Genomic DNA, 14,866 nt, shown 5'->3' with positions numbered 1-14,866 from the left:
TGCATTTTATTATTTCTTCAAGGTTCTTCACATACATACACCTTAAGAGATATCACGTAGGTGTAACACATTCTCAAAAAATTAGGGTTGGCACGCAGAAGAATTTTGAGTCAGAGATTTTGCTGGTTTTGGCATGCACTCACAAAAAGGTTGCCCACCCCTGCACTAGAGTCAGTGTCCAGATCCTGAGGAAGCTTAGCATCAGGTGCCCTCACATAGGAAGCCCAGTAATCTGTCACAAATTGTCATCTTTTTTGGTCACTGCCTCAAAAATTTCTAGGTGTTGGAGACAGAGTTGTGTTATAAACATAGAGTATTAGACATTAAAATGGCCTGTAGCTTTGTAGTACAGTTTGAAATTAGGAAGTGTGATGTCTCCAGCTTTGTATTTCAGGATCGTTTTGGCTATTTGGGACCTTTTTGTGGTTCCATACAAACTTTATAATTGTGTTTTCTATTTCTATTGCTAAATCAATAGAAATATTGACCCTTTCTATTGCTAAATCAATGTGTTTTCTCTTCCTCTGCTGATAAATATTTAGGTTTTTCCCGCATTGTAGTTTTAATTTGCATTCCCCTAATTTTTATATGCTTATTTACCATCCATATATCTCCTTTGGTGAAGTGTCAGTTCAAATCTTTTGTCCATTTTTATTGTTTTTATTTTGTTTTTTTACTATTTGAGTTTCAAGAATTCTTTATTCTAGATATAAGTCCTTTGATATGTGACTTATAAATATTTTCTCCCAATCTATGACTTGTCTTTTCATTCCCTTAACACTGTCTTTCAAATAGCAGAAGTTAATTTTGACTAAATCCAGTTTACCAATTTTTATTCTTTTATGGATCATGCTTTTGGCATTGTGCCTAAGAAATCTTTGCTTAACTAACCAAGGTCATAAAAATTTTCTCTTGTTTTCTTCTAGAAATTTATGGTTTTCAGTTTTACTATTAGGTTTGTGATCATTTTGAGTTAATTTTTCTATGTTGTACAAGGTATGAATCAACTTTTTAAAAATTTTAGTATCTTTTATTTATTCATAAGAAAACAATTCACATAGCTCAAAAATAAAAATACAGGAGGAAAAATACTTTGACTCCATGCCCAGTTCCCATTTTCCTTAACCCAACATTATAAATTTTCTTTCTTCTGTATAGATATATATTTGTGGCATATATAAGGATTACGAATATGTGTTTTCCCCTTTGTTACACAAAAGATAGTTCACTGTATACAGTATTATACAACTTGGTTTTCTCTGCTTAACAATGTCTTGGTAATATTTACACATTTCCCTGGAGAAGGTCCTGGTTATGTTTTACAACTACACAGTATTCCACTATATGGATTGAATCAACTTTTAATTTTTTACATGTGTATATCCAATTGTTCTAGCAACTTGGTTGTTTGCTGTAGAGTTTTGGTACATACCCTTTCTAAGAATGTTTCCTTTTGTTTCTTGTTTGTTTTTTTAAAATCATGAAAGGATATTGACTTTTATCAAATGCTTTTTCTGCATCTATTGAAGTGATCATATGGTTATTTTTTATATTTAATTTATTAATTACATTCATATTTAAATGTTTATTTTTTTATTGAATAAAATTTACATGACGCTATTTGAGCCATTTAAAGGTAGTATAAATTTCATTAGTTTTTAGTGTATTCACCATGTTGTATAATCATCACTACTATTTAATTTCAGAATATTTCCACCTCATATATATTATTTTGCTGTTAAACTTCCCTTTCATTCCTAGATTTAACCTGACTTGGTCATGGTTTATATTTTTTTGTCAACGTTGCTGGATTTGTACAAAACCATGTTTTATGTTAATTTTCATTGTAATGAAATGTTGTCCCTGTTTTGTTGGTTCTTTTCACAGCATCTCTGGAAGCTGATGGTAGAAGAGTCAGATTTACTGGGTCAGCTGAAGGTAATAGCTTAGCTGTCCTATTCACTCTTAAAGTGATGCTGGTGAGCAGTGACTTCATTTTCCAGCCTCTGCTGAGAGCGCTGATTGCCTGAACCCAGATTTCTAGATGACCTGACATGTCCTCGGCCAAGTGGGCCACCTCCACCTGTTACTACAAATGAACTACAGTACAAAACTTTAGGTGTTAAGTTTCTCCTGGCGTAACATAACTGTGTTTACTGAATGACACCAAAGACACACCAGACACTCTGCCCTGAGGGATTGCTAATATGCCCCTTTAAAATGCCAGAAGCCTATGTCCTTTTGTACGGTAACTCAAACTGATGAACTTTGGAAATTCTGTGTGTAATTCCAGTACGACAGTGAGGAGCTCAGGGCCCTGCTGGATTACCAAATTATAAATTGAAATTCTTTTTTGCAGATCATTAAAGACTTCTACCTTCTTGGACGTGGAGAACTGTTTCAGGCCTTCATTGACACAGCTCAACACATGTTAAAAACACCACCCACCGCAGTCACGGAACATGGTAATTGCCCTGGGGCCTGAAGATGAGCAGCTGACTGAAGTTGTAGGGTGTTTCTTGGCTGCTCCTCATAAGCGCAGACTGGCTAGTTACAGAGATGCAAGGCCTGCCAGGTAGGCTTCCCACCTGGTCACGGGGAGCAGCCTCTTGGCCTGTGACCGTTTCTGGAAGAGTCGGTTCAGGCCTTCAAACCATCAGATTATAGCCTTATATCCCTATGGGACACCTTGGGACTTATTGCCACCTGCTGTACTAGAATTCTTCAGGTTGTAATGATGGGAACCTAACCTGAACTAACTTAGGTAGAAAAGGAGAATACATTTGCTATTGTATCTGTAACTCCAGGGGGGTTGGGTATAGCTGGGCCTCAGAACAACTGATGTTACCGGCTTGAATTCTGCTAAGATCCTCTCTGTCTTACCATGTCTTCTCTGTGCCCCTTGTACACTCCTTGATGGCCTTACATTTCCATCTGGAAACGTGGCCACTAGCAGATCCTAGGAGCATGCCTCACAATGTCTACCAAATCTGATCTCTTTGGTAGCAAAATAAAGAATTCCGAGGAAATTTTTTGATGAGCCCAGCCCAGATCATATACCTGTCCCTGGAACAGAGAGGTCAGACATCAAGATGTGCCTTCCTCAGTAAAGTGTTTATCTTTGACCAACGGGGATGATCACTATTCCCATTCAGATTACATGAGGGAAGTTGGGTGAGGATCAGAGTAGAAAAGAAAATTGGTGGGGGGGTATGAAGAGGGGGACAGAGTTACTATTTTTCTAGCTCTATAAAACAATAGATGTCCACTACACTTACATGGGACTTTTTTGGTTGCAAATATCAGAAAACCCGATTCAAACTCACTTAAAGAGGGGAAAATCATTTATTGATTCTTATGACTGAAAAGTTCAGAAGTATGATGGCTTTAGGCAGAGTTTGAGCTAATGGCTCATATGACACTTTCAGGACTTGGTATCATTCCATCTTTATCTCTGCCTTTCTTCTTAGACAGGCCTGTTCTGTATGGTGGCAGGATGGCCTCCAGTGAACACACACACACACAGCTGTACTCATTCAGCATCTGAAAGCCTCTTAATTGGCCTGGCTTGGGTCATGTTCAGACCCCTAAACAAAATAGTATATCAAGGTAGAGTATCATATTCCATTTGATCATGCCGGAGTCCCCTGCCAGCCCCTAGGATCAGGTATTGTCAACCCCACTGGAACTGCATGGGTTACCGTGGGCAGCGTGATTCTCCAAGGAAAATCAGAATGCAGTTACCAGCAAGAGGAGGAGGAACGCATGCTAGTCAGGCAAAAGCAACCGACATCTGTTGCGTCCTACTGTTTGTTTTCGGCAGCCGGGGGAGGTGGGAAGCAGGAGTCTGGGTTTGTTACGTAGCCAAGCACTCGTGTCAGCCCATGTTCTTCCTTGCAGACGTGAACGTGGCCTTCCAGCAGTCGGCACACAAGGTGTTGCTAGACGATGACAACCTCCTCCCTCTGCTGCACTTGACGATTGAGTACCACGGGAAGGAGCACAAAGGTTGGCCATCCTGTCGGACATCTTTCTGTTCCTGCCGCTCATCATCTGTTCTGCTACCTCTGCTTCCACCTACCTCCACAGAAGCCATAGCATTTTGGACCTTAGAAACCAGCTAGTTCCCATTTTATAAAAATCTCCTAAGAGAACTTCACACGAACAGTTCCTTGCCTCTGCAAGTCCCCTTTGTGCTTCTGACACTGTGGGCTGAGGGAGCACTCATTTCCTGAATGCTACTCACCGTTGATGCTCTAGTTCTAGATTAAAGTCTGATCTACACATCCTTCCTCCTCTTCTTGACAGATGCTGCTCAGGCCAGGGACGGGCCTCCCCGGGAAACCTCTCCTCGGGAAGCCCCTGCATCGGGCTGGGCAGCCCTCGGTCTTTCCTACAAAGTGCAGTGGCCACTGCACATTCTCTTCACGCCTGCTGTCCTGGAAAAGTGAGTAAGACCCACCTTACTTCCAAGGGAAGGAAGCAGGAACAGAATTGGTGGGAGAACAGTAGCCACCCTGTAAATCAGAGGTTTCAACTCAGATGCCTTGAGGGGCTGCACAGAAAACAGTAAGTGAAGCCACTGACCTGAGAAGTGGGGAGAGGTAGGGACTGGAATGTGAGGGAGGGTCAAACCCTTAAAACTATGAAGGGTTCATGTGCGTTTTTAGTGCCAAAACAAGCAGTTTGACCCCTGGGACACGCAGTCCCTGCCCCACATGGGCCTGGCCCTGGGTGATCCCTCAGGCTGACCCAGTTCCTCCCTGACTTCTGTGACTATTTATTTACTGGGAAGACTTTCTAAGCTCAAGCCGTCGCTGTGGACTTTAGCCACTGGAGAAGATCACCTCCTTATCCCCAGGGAGAGGCAGTGGGGGCAGCCCAGCCCACGGGGTGGAATGAAGGAGCGTCACTCAAGGTGGGAAGACTCTTGGATCCGCCTGGTCTTTACCCTGAGAGCCTGCCAAGTGCTGTTGCTCGGCTCCGTCAGGACCTAACATCCCTGAACCAGAGGTAGACTAGAGCTCTAGAGCAGTGGTTCTCAACCTTCTGGCCCTTTAAATACAGTGCCTCATGTTGTGACCCAACCATAAAATTACTTTCGTTGCTACTTCATAACTGTAATGTTGCTACTGTTATGAATCGTAATGTAAATATCTGATATGCAGGGTGGTCTTAGGCGACCCCTGTGAAAGGGTCGTTCAACTGCCAAAGGGGTCGCAACCCACAGGTTGAGAACCGCTGCCTAGAGAAAGGAAGCAGGAGAAGCATAGTTGACTGGTGATGGCCTCTGAAATCCATCCCCAAGCCGTTTCAGGAATGTCCCAAATCCTGTGACAGGTTCTGCCACTGGCCCCTGGCCTGGCTGGAGGATGGACGTGGTCATGCTCAGGCTAGGGGAATGGAGACAAGGAAAACAAATGAACAGCAGGGCCTCTCTTATTCCTCCCTCTTCCTGTTCACAACCCCCTTTACTTTTGGGTAGAGAAGCTTAGAGTGAGAGATTAGACATAAACTGGAAAAGATCAGGCTTGTTCGGGCAGGGGGGAGATTCTGTGGCAGGTTCAGAGCCCACAGCCCCACTGTCCGCTCACCTCCTCACTTGAGATGCCTTTAAAGAAATCAAACTCAGAGGTATTTTTAAACTTCTTATTATGAAAATCTCCTATGGACTATAGTGAACTCCCATGTACACATATCCAGCTTCAGTAACCATCAACATTATGGGACTTATTTTGTGTGTGTGTTTTTTGCTGGAGTCTATAAAGCAATCCCAGACATGTCATTCACTGTCATTATGCAATTCAAAAGATGTTTATAAGCACAACCACAATGCCATTATCATGCCCAATAAAATTCTCTCTTGTGTGATATCCAGTCCACATTGAAATTACCCCAATTATCTAAAAAATGTTTTCTATGGTTTACTCAAATCAGAATCCAAACAAGATGAACTATTTTCAATATGTTGTTCCACTAGAAATAGGTAATTTTTAAAAAACCAAATGGAATTGGATTGTCTTCCGCATACCTACCTAGAATAGGTAAATATATGCAGTTCCACCAGGAATCAGCTGCTCATCCCATGTGTCTTCTCCGTACAGGGTTCAGCAATTGGCAGTTAGCCCCTGAGCTTGCTGCAGGGGATCTCAATGAGGGGAGCCCTCAACTTTATCTTCTCTTTGGGCTTCAGGGACAGAGAATCATATTAACCAAAATCTTTGGATCCTAACATACTCTTCTTATGGGTCCTTGAAAGACCCTCTTTTCTTCTTTCTTATACACTCTCACTCACACACACACACTCACTCACACATTTACACACACTCTCACACACACACTCTCTCACACACATACTCTCACTCACACACACACACATGCGCATCCACTTCCCAGCACAATAACTAGAACACTGACAATAATTTCCATCTACCTATGTGGTCCTTCCCAGTCCTGCCCTCTTGCCTCCAGCATCCCAAAGCGACCACTATCCTAAATTCCATGTTTTCTATCATATATCTATGTTTACTTTTATAACATCTAAATATATTCCCCCAAAGTATATACTTTTTCCTATGCAGTTGTTTTAAACACTATAAAAAAGAGTATAACACTATAGTATGTAATCTTTTGAGATTTACCTTTTTATTCAAAATGATGATATTACTGGGAGTTGTTTTGTTGTGTTGTACAGCTGAAGTTCACTTTAAGGCTATGTAACAGTCCATCAAATAATTTTATTGGTCCCCATCTCTAGCCATTCTTATTTCCTTCTTGCCTTTTTGGGGAGGGGCGGGTGGCACAAAGTGCTGGGGTCTGTTGAGGGATGGGGCGGGGAGTGAACTTTTTATCTTGCATAGCCTGATATTTCTGTCCCAGGTACAACGTAGTTTTCAAGTACTTACTGAGTGTGCGCCGGGTACAAGCTGAACTGCAGCACTGCTGGGCCCTGCAGATGCAGCGCAAGCACCTCAAATCCAACCAGACCGACGCAGTCAAGTGGCGCCTGAGAAATCACATGGCCTTCCTGGTGGACAATCTTCAGTATTACCTCCAGGTCTGTGCTGACTGAGGAGGAGAGGAAGGGGTACAAAGAGAAGTCCGGGACGTTGGCAGGAGTTTGGTGAAACGCTGAGATTTGAGAAAATTCACGATTTTATCAATAGGCTTGTTTCTTGGGGGCGTTTTTGAGGAAAGTGAAAATAAATGAAAGACAAAGAGGGGTTAGGGTCCTTATCAACAGTGCAATATTTATTGTTGACCTGGCCCTATTTTTAGTTTGCTGTAACTTCTGGAATCCTGTAGGACATAATCAAGTCAGTCAGTGGAGGGGGTGTGTCAGGGGGGATTGGGCTGGGGCAGGCGGTCGGGTGGGGAATCTGCCAAGACCGGAGGCTGAAGAATTAGGCAGATAACTTTCTACAAGGCTGGGTCTCTAAGGGTGTCTTTGGTCAGCCTTAAAGTGGCTTCCATAGGAGAAAGATGGGTGGGGGCAGGGAGCTTCTGTGTCTTCCTGTCAGGCATTACTGTCCTTGAGTACTCAGAATATGCAAGCTTTCCTTGCTCAGAATATGCAAGCTGCTGTAATTATTTGTGTAACTGTCTACCAGGTAGATGTGCTGGAGTCTCAGTTCTCACAGCTGCTTCATCAAATCAACTCTACCCGAGACTTTGAAAGCATCCGATTGGCTCACGACCACTTCCTGAGTAATTTGCTGGCTCAGTCCTTTATCTTGTTGAAACCTGTAAGTAGGACTGATTGGTTTTCTCAGACTGCTTCTAGCTTGAATGTTTCCATAGCCACTTTGAGTTGCCAGGATATGGAACTATCATTAAGTAATTGCTTACCCTCCATTTTTAACAACTTATAAAGCAAAATGAAAGGGAGTGTTAAAAGGGAACTTAAATGTCTTTGCATCTCTTAAATATATCATAGGATGTGGTAAGCAGCTAAATATAGATGACAAACTATGGGTTTAACCCTCAGAAGGAAGGATTTCAAGAAATTTAAAAACCTTTCTGACGCCACGGAAAGACCAACAAAAAGCATATAGAATTTACTTTTCTAGTATTGACTTCTTTTTAGCAAGAGGGGGGAAGGAGGAGAGAGAGAGAGGTGAACATTGATTTGTTGTCCCACTTATTTATGCATTCACTGGCTGATTCTTGTATGTGCCTTGACCGGGGATTGAACCTGCAACCTTGGTATGTCAGGACAATGCTCTAACCAACTGAGCCACTGGGCCAAGTCTAGAAATCTTTGGATAAGGATCAATCAGTGTTTGAAAGTTGTTTTCACAGACAACTGGAGTAGTGAGTGTCTTCCTCTCCATGTATGTCTCCTTCAGGGAAGTTATTCTCAACTTTGGATCCACATGGGAATCTGGGAACTTTAAAAAACGAGGCCCAGAGCACTTAAATTAGAGTCCCTGGAGTGGGACCCAGGTACCAGTATTTATTTTTAAAATATTTTTTTCTTAATTCAGAGAGGGAGAGAGAGATAGAAACGTCAATGATGAGAGAGAATCACTGATGGGCTGCTTCCTGCCGGCCCCCCCTCTCACCCCGAGGCTTGAGTCCATAACCAGGGCATGTGCCCCGACCGGGAATCAAAGTGTGATCTCCTGGTTCATAGGTCGACGCTCAACCACTGAGCCATGCCGGACAGGTGGTACAAATATTTTTTTAAAGCTCACAAGCTAATTCTAATTCCAGAATTTTAAAAAAAAAAAGATTGAAATGACCTTTTGTAGGTTATACTGTAACGGTTACCCTTTCTCTCTGATGTGAGCTGTGCCACACCACAAGCACTGCAGACTCCTTTTTTGTCCTGGTTTGGGGCTGTTAATGTTGCTGCACTAAGGGAGAGTAAGTCATATAAATACACTCCAAAGGGTTCTGTGAATTGAAAGCCACCAAGAACCACTGTGACAGGTATGCTGTATTCGATGGCATGAGTGCCTCCCTTGGGGAAAAGCAGACTCTCAGAGCAGGTAGTCATCACTAAATATTTATTGAGTGCTTACTGTATGCAAGGCACTAGGGATACAAAGAGGTATAAGTCATGGCTCTGCCCTTAAGGAGCTCACAATCTAGTTGGAGAAACAGGACATACATACACACACAGATCAGTAACAACATAGATGGGCTGAACAAACACGAACCGAATAGTACAGATAATATAGAGGAGAGAGAATTAGGGGGTCACTAAAGGCTACAGTAGGAAGGAAGCGCTCCACTGAGGAGCAGGGCCTGGTATTAGGAGGAGAGTGTCCCAGGCACAGGGAGCAACACTGAAAGCCAAGCTCAAGGCAGGAACAGGCGCGGTGGGTCCATGAAACGGTGGCTGGTTTAATTGGCTAGTGTGGAGCTTCTGTGCAGGGGCGACTAAGAGCAATAGCATCTTTCCCAGGAAGGGGTTTGTTTTACACGTGTTGCATTTGGAGGAGTTGGCAGGACTTGCACATGACATTCTCACTCCTAAGGTCAGATGTGGGAGCATGAGAATACATTAGTTCTTAGATTTTCCAACATGTTTAATGTCACAGATCTCCTTTTTCCTAATGCCAGCCTTGCTTCCTGTATAGGTGTTTCACTGCCTGAATGAAATTCTAGATCTCTGCCACAGCTTCTGCTCGCTGGTCAGCCAGAACCTGGGCCCCCTGGACGAGCGTGGGGTCGCCCAGCTGCGCATCCTGGTGAAGGTGAGTGGTCTGGCCAGTGGCAGTGGGCAGCCCTGTCCAAAGGGAACCATATCTTTCCCTTAGAGGCAATAAAGCATTCCCCATACATACACACAGAAATAAATGACAAGATACAAATTTAAAACGTTACTGGTTGATTTTGAAGCAGATAATTTTGTGCTGCCTCAGCATTCAAAAATAGGTCAGCCCTGGGTAGTTTATTCAGCCCACCAATAGGCATCGGCTCTGCTCTCACTTTCTCATGGCCAGATCCTTACTTCCTTCAACCGACTCTGTCTCACGGAGATTATAATGATCTCCTGTAACAAAACGCACAGGCTCTCCGCAGCCCCAGTCCACGACAGAACTTATCAATTTGAAGCTGGCTGCTAAGTTCCTACTGAGGATGGGAGGACTTCCATAGGAAGTCCGGGTTCTGTGGACTCAGCACTACGAAGGTATTTCAGGAGCTAAGAGAAGGGGCATGTGGGAAGGCCAGGCGGTGCCATAGAATTCTGAGCAAGGCTTTTCCCTCTCCACATGGATAGTTGGTGAGTCAAGAGGAATGGCAACTTGAGTCCTTCTCTCTGCAGGGCTTTAGCCGTCAGTCTTCACTCCTATTCAAGATTCTCTCCAGTGTCCGTAATCATCAAATCAACTCGGATTTGGCTCAACTACTGTTACGACTAGATTATAACAAATACTACACCCAGGCTGGTGGAACTCTGGGCAGGTAGGAACAACCCCTGGGGAACTCAGTGGACTATGTATGTGGCTTTTATAAGACCAGTTGTAGAATTCCAAAGCTGGAAGCAGGCTTTAGCCATTACCTAACCAGGGATGTGGACGTCTGGCCCGTGGGCCGTATAAGGCCCACAAAATCATTTGGTCTGGCCCTGCCAAGGCATTAGATGTGAGATAAATGTTTGACCAAATATAGCAGGTAATTTTTAAGCTGATAATTTTGTTTGGCTTGCAAATAATGTAAATATCCAAATGGCCCTTGGCAGAAAAAAGGCTCCCCACCCCTGATTCTAATCCATATATCCTCATTTTATAAACAAGGAAACGAAGGCTCAGAGAGAGAGGGCTGTGTCTGATCATCTTTAATAATTTTAATGGATATTTCCCAGTGAAAGTCATCATCATATTAAAAGACTAAACTCCTAGGCTGAGATGGGTTTTAAGTTCTTGGCTAGGCTGTGTATAGCCATGCTGGGAAGTAACATGGGTTCAGTTCCCAGCTCTGACATTAACGAGCTGTGCAGCTTCCGAGTCTGTGCAAGCAGAGGATCGCCCCTGCTAACTCTAAACTTCTTAAATCTAATACTGAGTTGCAGTGGTGGTTGGCCTCACTCGGGTCTGTCCCATTAAAAAGCACTTGATTCTCCTTTCTCTGTCTGAAATGTCAAGCATATTTTCCTAAGCAATTTTAGGAGTCAGAGAAACTTTGAGTTTTAAGATGACATTATCTAGATCACAAGTTACCCTGATTCATATTTCTGTGAAGAAAATCTTAGCAAAGCATGTTTGATGAGGTGTTTCTTTTTTCTCCTTTTTTTTCTAGTTTCGGGATGTGAACATTTCTGGTTCACAAACTAAAATAACAAATCTATCCCCGTAGCGTTCCGCCTTTAACAGAAGACTCAAAACCAATATCCCATTCTCTAGCCACTCACCAAATATCTGCAAACTACTGAGATGGCTCTACCTTTCGCCCGAGAAGCGATTACTGAACATTCAAGAGTACAGCTCCTCGCTTTGTTCCCATGTGGAAGGGTCTGCCCCCTTTAGGGAGTTCTGAACTTGCCCACAAAGGAGGACATGTGGCATCAACTCTCCCTCTGCTGACCATGCCAGATCCATTCCATTGAGGACATCTGTCAGATAAGTTCATTTACTGAGCACCTACTATGTGCCTAAGTACTGTTCAAGCTGCAAGAAACACAGCAGTAAGTAATCACATATCAGAAAGTGAAATATTTGTGGCCAGTGTGAAAAAGGAGTTAGATTTACAAGTAGGTCAGCTGCTGGATGTTGCCACTGAGCCAGGAAGGCACCAGGTAAGAGAGACTGTTCCATCCTTAAGGATTTTCAAAACTGTGAATCTAAAGAATTTTACCAATAACTTCCAGTGATTTCAGACTGGTGAAAGGACAAAACTAGCTATTGACAATGTATTTAAAGTATTGTTTAACAAAGAAAAAGTTCCTTAAAAAAAAATGAGGTCAAATTGTTATATTTCACATACTGAAAATTAGAATTATCCCATTTTAGGAGCCCAGCCATCACTAGTCATCACTAATATTTATATCATTGTGAATGAAAATAAATGTTCATCGAATAATTTCCTTTAAACCAAAAAAGAATGCAGTATTCTGGCTTCAGTTTGTAGCCACTCAGTCTGGTCCTCACATCTTCATCCACCACATACTCTACCACCCTCATTCCCTGCGATTTCAGCTAACGATGACCTCTTCCACTGCTGCCCCTGGAGCCGGGGCTAGCAGACCATCGCCTGCCGCCTGTTTTTATAAATAAAGCTTTACTGTTACACACCCTCTCCATTCGTTTACCCATGGTCTGTGGTTGCTTTCATGCCATCATGGCAAAGGTGAGTAGCTGTGACACACGAAATGGCCCACAAAACCTAAAATGTTTACTATTTGGCAGAAAAATATTTTTGGCCCCCGTTTTACAGATCGAAGATACCAACAGGGATGATGCTCCGGGGAGGGAAGGAACAACCTCCAGCACCTGTGACGACAGTAATGAAGTTCAGTGCCTGTGACTGGTACCTATAACGTTTCCAAGTGTTGTCACTGTTTCTCGTGTTGATCCCTGTAGAAAGTCACTGCTCATTCACAGCAATTGGTCCTTTTGCCTTTTAGCTCTGAGAACACAGTACCCACAGGTCAGTTTAGTGAGTGCAACTCTATGAAGACAGATATTTTCTAATTGCCAGGAAACTCAGAACTATGCTGAATTTCACTCAACTTTTGGCACAACTATTAACCTGGACCTACTGTAAAGCTTATTTTTTAGATACAGTGAATTTTAGACATCCCAGGATGACCTTTTGACTGTGACGCTACAGAAAACTTTAAAAGTCACTCCTTGCTATTTTCCTTGCCTGGCTGTCCTCCTACAGTGAACAAGGCTATTGAAAACCACAGAGAAGGTTCTGTTTGTCTTACTGCTTCTTCTGAGATTAAGCTCAAAGAAGTGGATGAAGAAATCCCAGTTACTACAACCAAAGAGATTCAACATTTATTTTATCATAAAAGTCCAGCAAATAAAACTATATACAAGATCCATGCAAAGAATCCAATTACACACAAGACACATTTAAAACCTTGTTAAAACACAATCTCCACAACAGCAAGGAATAAAACCGGTAAGACCAAGTATCCTTAGTGAGAAATATAATCGTGTTTATATTTTGGATGCTGCTTGAATCCGATTCTCTCCCCAACAATGAGGCACTGGATCACCCACTCTTGTGACACCACTGGCAGCTGCAGTGCCTCCGCACACTTCAGCACCGAGGCCGGGCACGAGGGGTCCGTCACCACCACGTCAAATACCCCTAAAGCGATATCTGCGGGAAGCAGGGGAAGGTGAACAAGGAACGGAGACTCAATTTAACCCTCCATTAAAAAGCCAGATGTGCCTTCTAGCCCATACATCCCACTCTGCCCAAACTAAAACCCTGTATGTCAAACACAGCGTGCAGCTAATCACAACCAAATGTGAAGTTATCCCTGAACACAGACCTTACAGAAACGTTTAGCAAATGCACCGCTGGACGCCAATCGGAGCACACACAACCCAGCGCTTCACTCATGTTGGCCCACCCCTTGAAGGTGGTGCTTTGCTTCTCTCAGGTTAACCTTACCCGTGTAGCTATCATCAGGACTGAGACAGACCACAAGGCTTCATTGCTAGGGGTCTAAGGATATCATTGGAGCAACAACCACACACACATTCTTTCCAGGTACCTTTGTTGTGGGCACTTGAATGGTGCTGCTTCACAGAGGCTGCCCCCCCGGTCATGAGGATCTCAGACCAGAGCTCCAGGAAGTTCTGCTGTTGGTCTGAAACCAGGAGTACCTTCAGATTCTGGAAAGGGTTTTCTCGGGGTTGCCTATGAAGGAGGCAGAGACAGAGCACCTTGGAATTGGAAGGGGTCTTCTCATGATAATAACAACAGCCCTTCTACGAAGGGACTGAGGTACATCTGGATGCTTTAGAAACCCCTGCATCTGGGCACCACACTCCTTCCCTCTTTCTGTGAACGATGTGTATTCTCTGGGGTCGTGGTCTTCTAATCCACCCCTCCATTTCCATGTTTGTCCTGGGCCCAGGAATAAGCCAAATCATGCTCCTAAGCCTACTTTTTTTTTTTAATTTTATTGATTTAAGAAAGGAAGGGAGGAGAGACAGAAACATCAATGATGAAATGAAGTCATTGATCAGCTGCCTCCTGCGCGCCCCCTACTGGGGAACGAGCCCGCAACCCGGGTATGTGCCCTTAACCAGAATGAAATCCAGGGCCCTTCAGTGTGCAGGCCAATGCTCTATCCACTGAGCCAAACCAGCTATGACCTAAGCCTACTAGTACATTTTTAAATGCTTTACTTAAAACTTAGTCCCCTAACCTTATAGGTTGAGAATATTGAACCAACATGGAAATGCTCACACATTTTCAAAAGGTCTCTAAAACAGTGTACCCTAAGGAAGTAAACTAGGTGAACTGCTTAAGTACCGTATTTGCCGGCGTATAAGACGATTTTTTGGCCCTGAAAAATATGCCTCCAAGTGGGGGGTCGTCTTATACGCCAGGTACACTTCAGATAGACTGCCCATAGTGCTTGCCCCGTGCCATAGTGGCCTCCCGATGCCCACCCACTTCATTCCACATACCGTTCAGGCATCAGCAGCGCTGCTGGGTGTATGCTCGGCTGTTATGCGATTTTGCTGTTATGCGATTTTACCACACTCGCAAAATCGCACACAGCCGACCATACACCCAGTATGATAGCGCAAAATCTCGAATCGCGATACCATACTAGGTGTATGGTTGGCTGTGTGCGATTTTGCGAGTGTGGTAAATTCGGGTTACCGTATATTTCTTTATATATGCATTGAAGATTCGCGATTTTGCTATATCATGGTGCCTG

At 43.4% G+C, this 14,866-nt stretch overlaps 2 protein-coding genes across 5 annotated transcripts in view; one reads left to right on the top strand and one right to left on the bottom strand.

The window, feature by feature from the left end:
- Positions 1 to 12,246, top strand: part of TUBGCP4 (tubulin gamma complex associated protein 4) — a 41,424-nt gene extending 29,178 nt beyond the window's left edge. For both annotated transcript variants that reach the window (XM_006778144.2, XM_015557544.1), the window contains 9 exons: positions 1,888 to 1,938; positions 2,360 to 2,465; positions 3,901 to 4,008; positions 4,309 to 4,447; positions 6,880 to 7,057; positions 7,611 to 7,745; positions 9,588 to 9,704; positions 10,277 to 10,416; positions 11,251 to 12,246. In XM_006778144.2, coding sequence (XP_006778207.2) covers positions 1,888 to 1,938; positions 2,360 to 2,465; positions 3,901 to 4,008; positions 4,309 to 4,447; positions 6,880 to 7,057; positions 7,611 to 7,745; positions 9,588 to 9,704; positions 10,277 to 10,416; positions 11,251 to 11,263 — 987 coding nt within the window. In that variant the 3' untranslated portion in view covers positions 11,264 to 12,246. The remainder of the gene's footprint in view (positions 1 to 1,887; positions 1,939 to 2,359; positions 2,466 to 3,900; positions 4,009 to 4,308; positions 4,448 to 6,879; positions 7,058 to 7,610; positions 7,746 to 9,587; positions 9,705 to 10,276; positions 10,417 to 11,250) is intronic.
- A 681-nt stretch (positions 12,247 to 12,927) lies between these two features.
- The window catches only part of TP53BP1 (tumor protein p53 binding protein 1), a 110,229-nt gene continuing 108,290 nt past the window's right edge, over positions 12,928 to 14,866 (bottom strand). For all 3 annotated transcript variants that reach the window (XM_006778024.2, XM_006778023.2, XM_006778026.2), the window contains 2 exons: positions 13,685 to 13,830; positions 12,928 to 13,284 (listed from right to left, as the gene is read on the bottom strand). In XM_006778024.2, coding sequence (XP_006778087.1) covers positions 13,097 to 13,284; positions 13,685 to 13,830 — 334 coding nt within the window. In that variant the 3' untranslated portion in view covers positions 12,928 to 13,096. The remainder of the gene's footprint in view (positions 13,285 to 13,684; positions 13,831 to 14,866) is intronic.

The sequence above is a fragment of the Myotis davidii genome, unplaced genomic scaffold, assembly GCF_000327345.1.
Source record: "Myotis davidii unplaced genomic scaffold, ASM32734v1 scaffold46, whole genome shotgun sequence".
Classification (NCBI taxonomy): domain Eukaryota; kingdom Metazoa; phylum Chordata; class Mammalia; order Chiroptera; family Vespertilionidae; genus Myotis; species Myotis davidii.
This window is presented reverse-complemented; position numbering and strand designations above follow the sequence as displayed.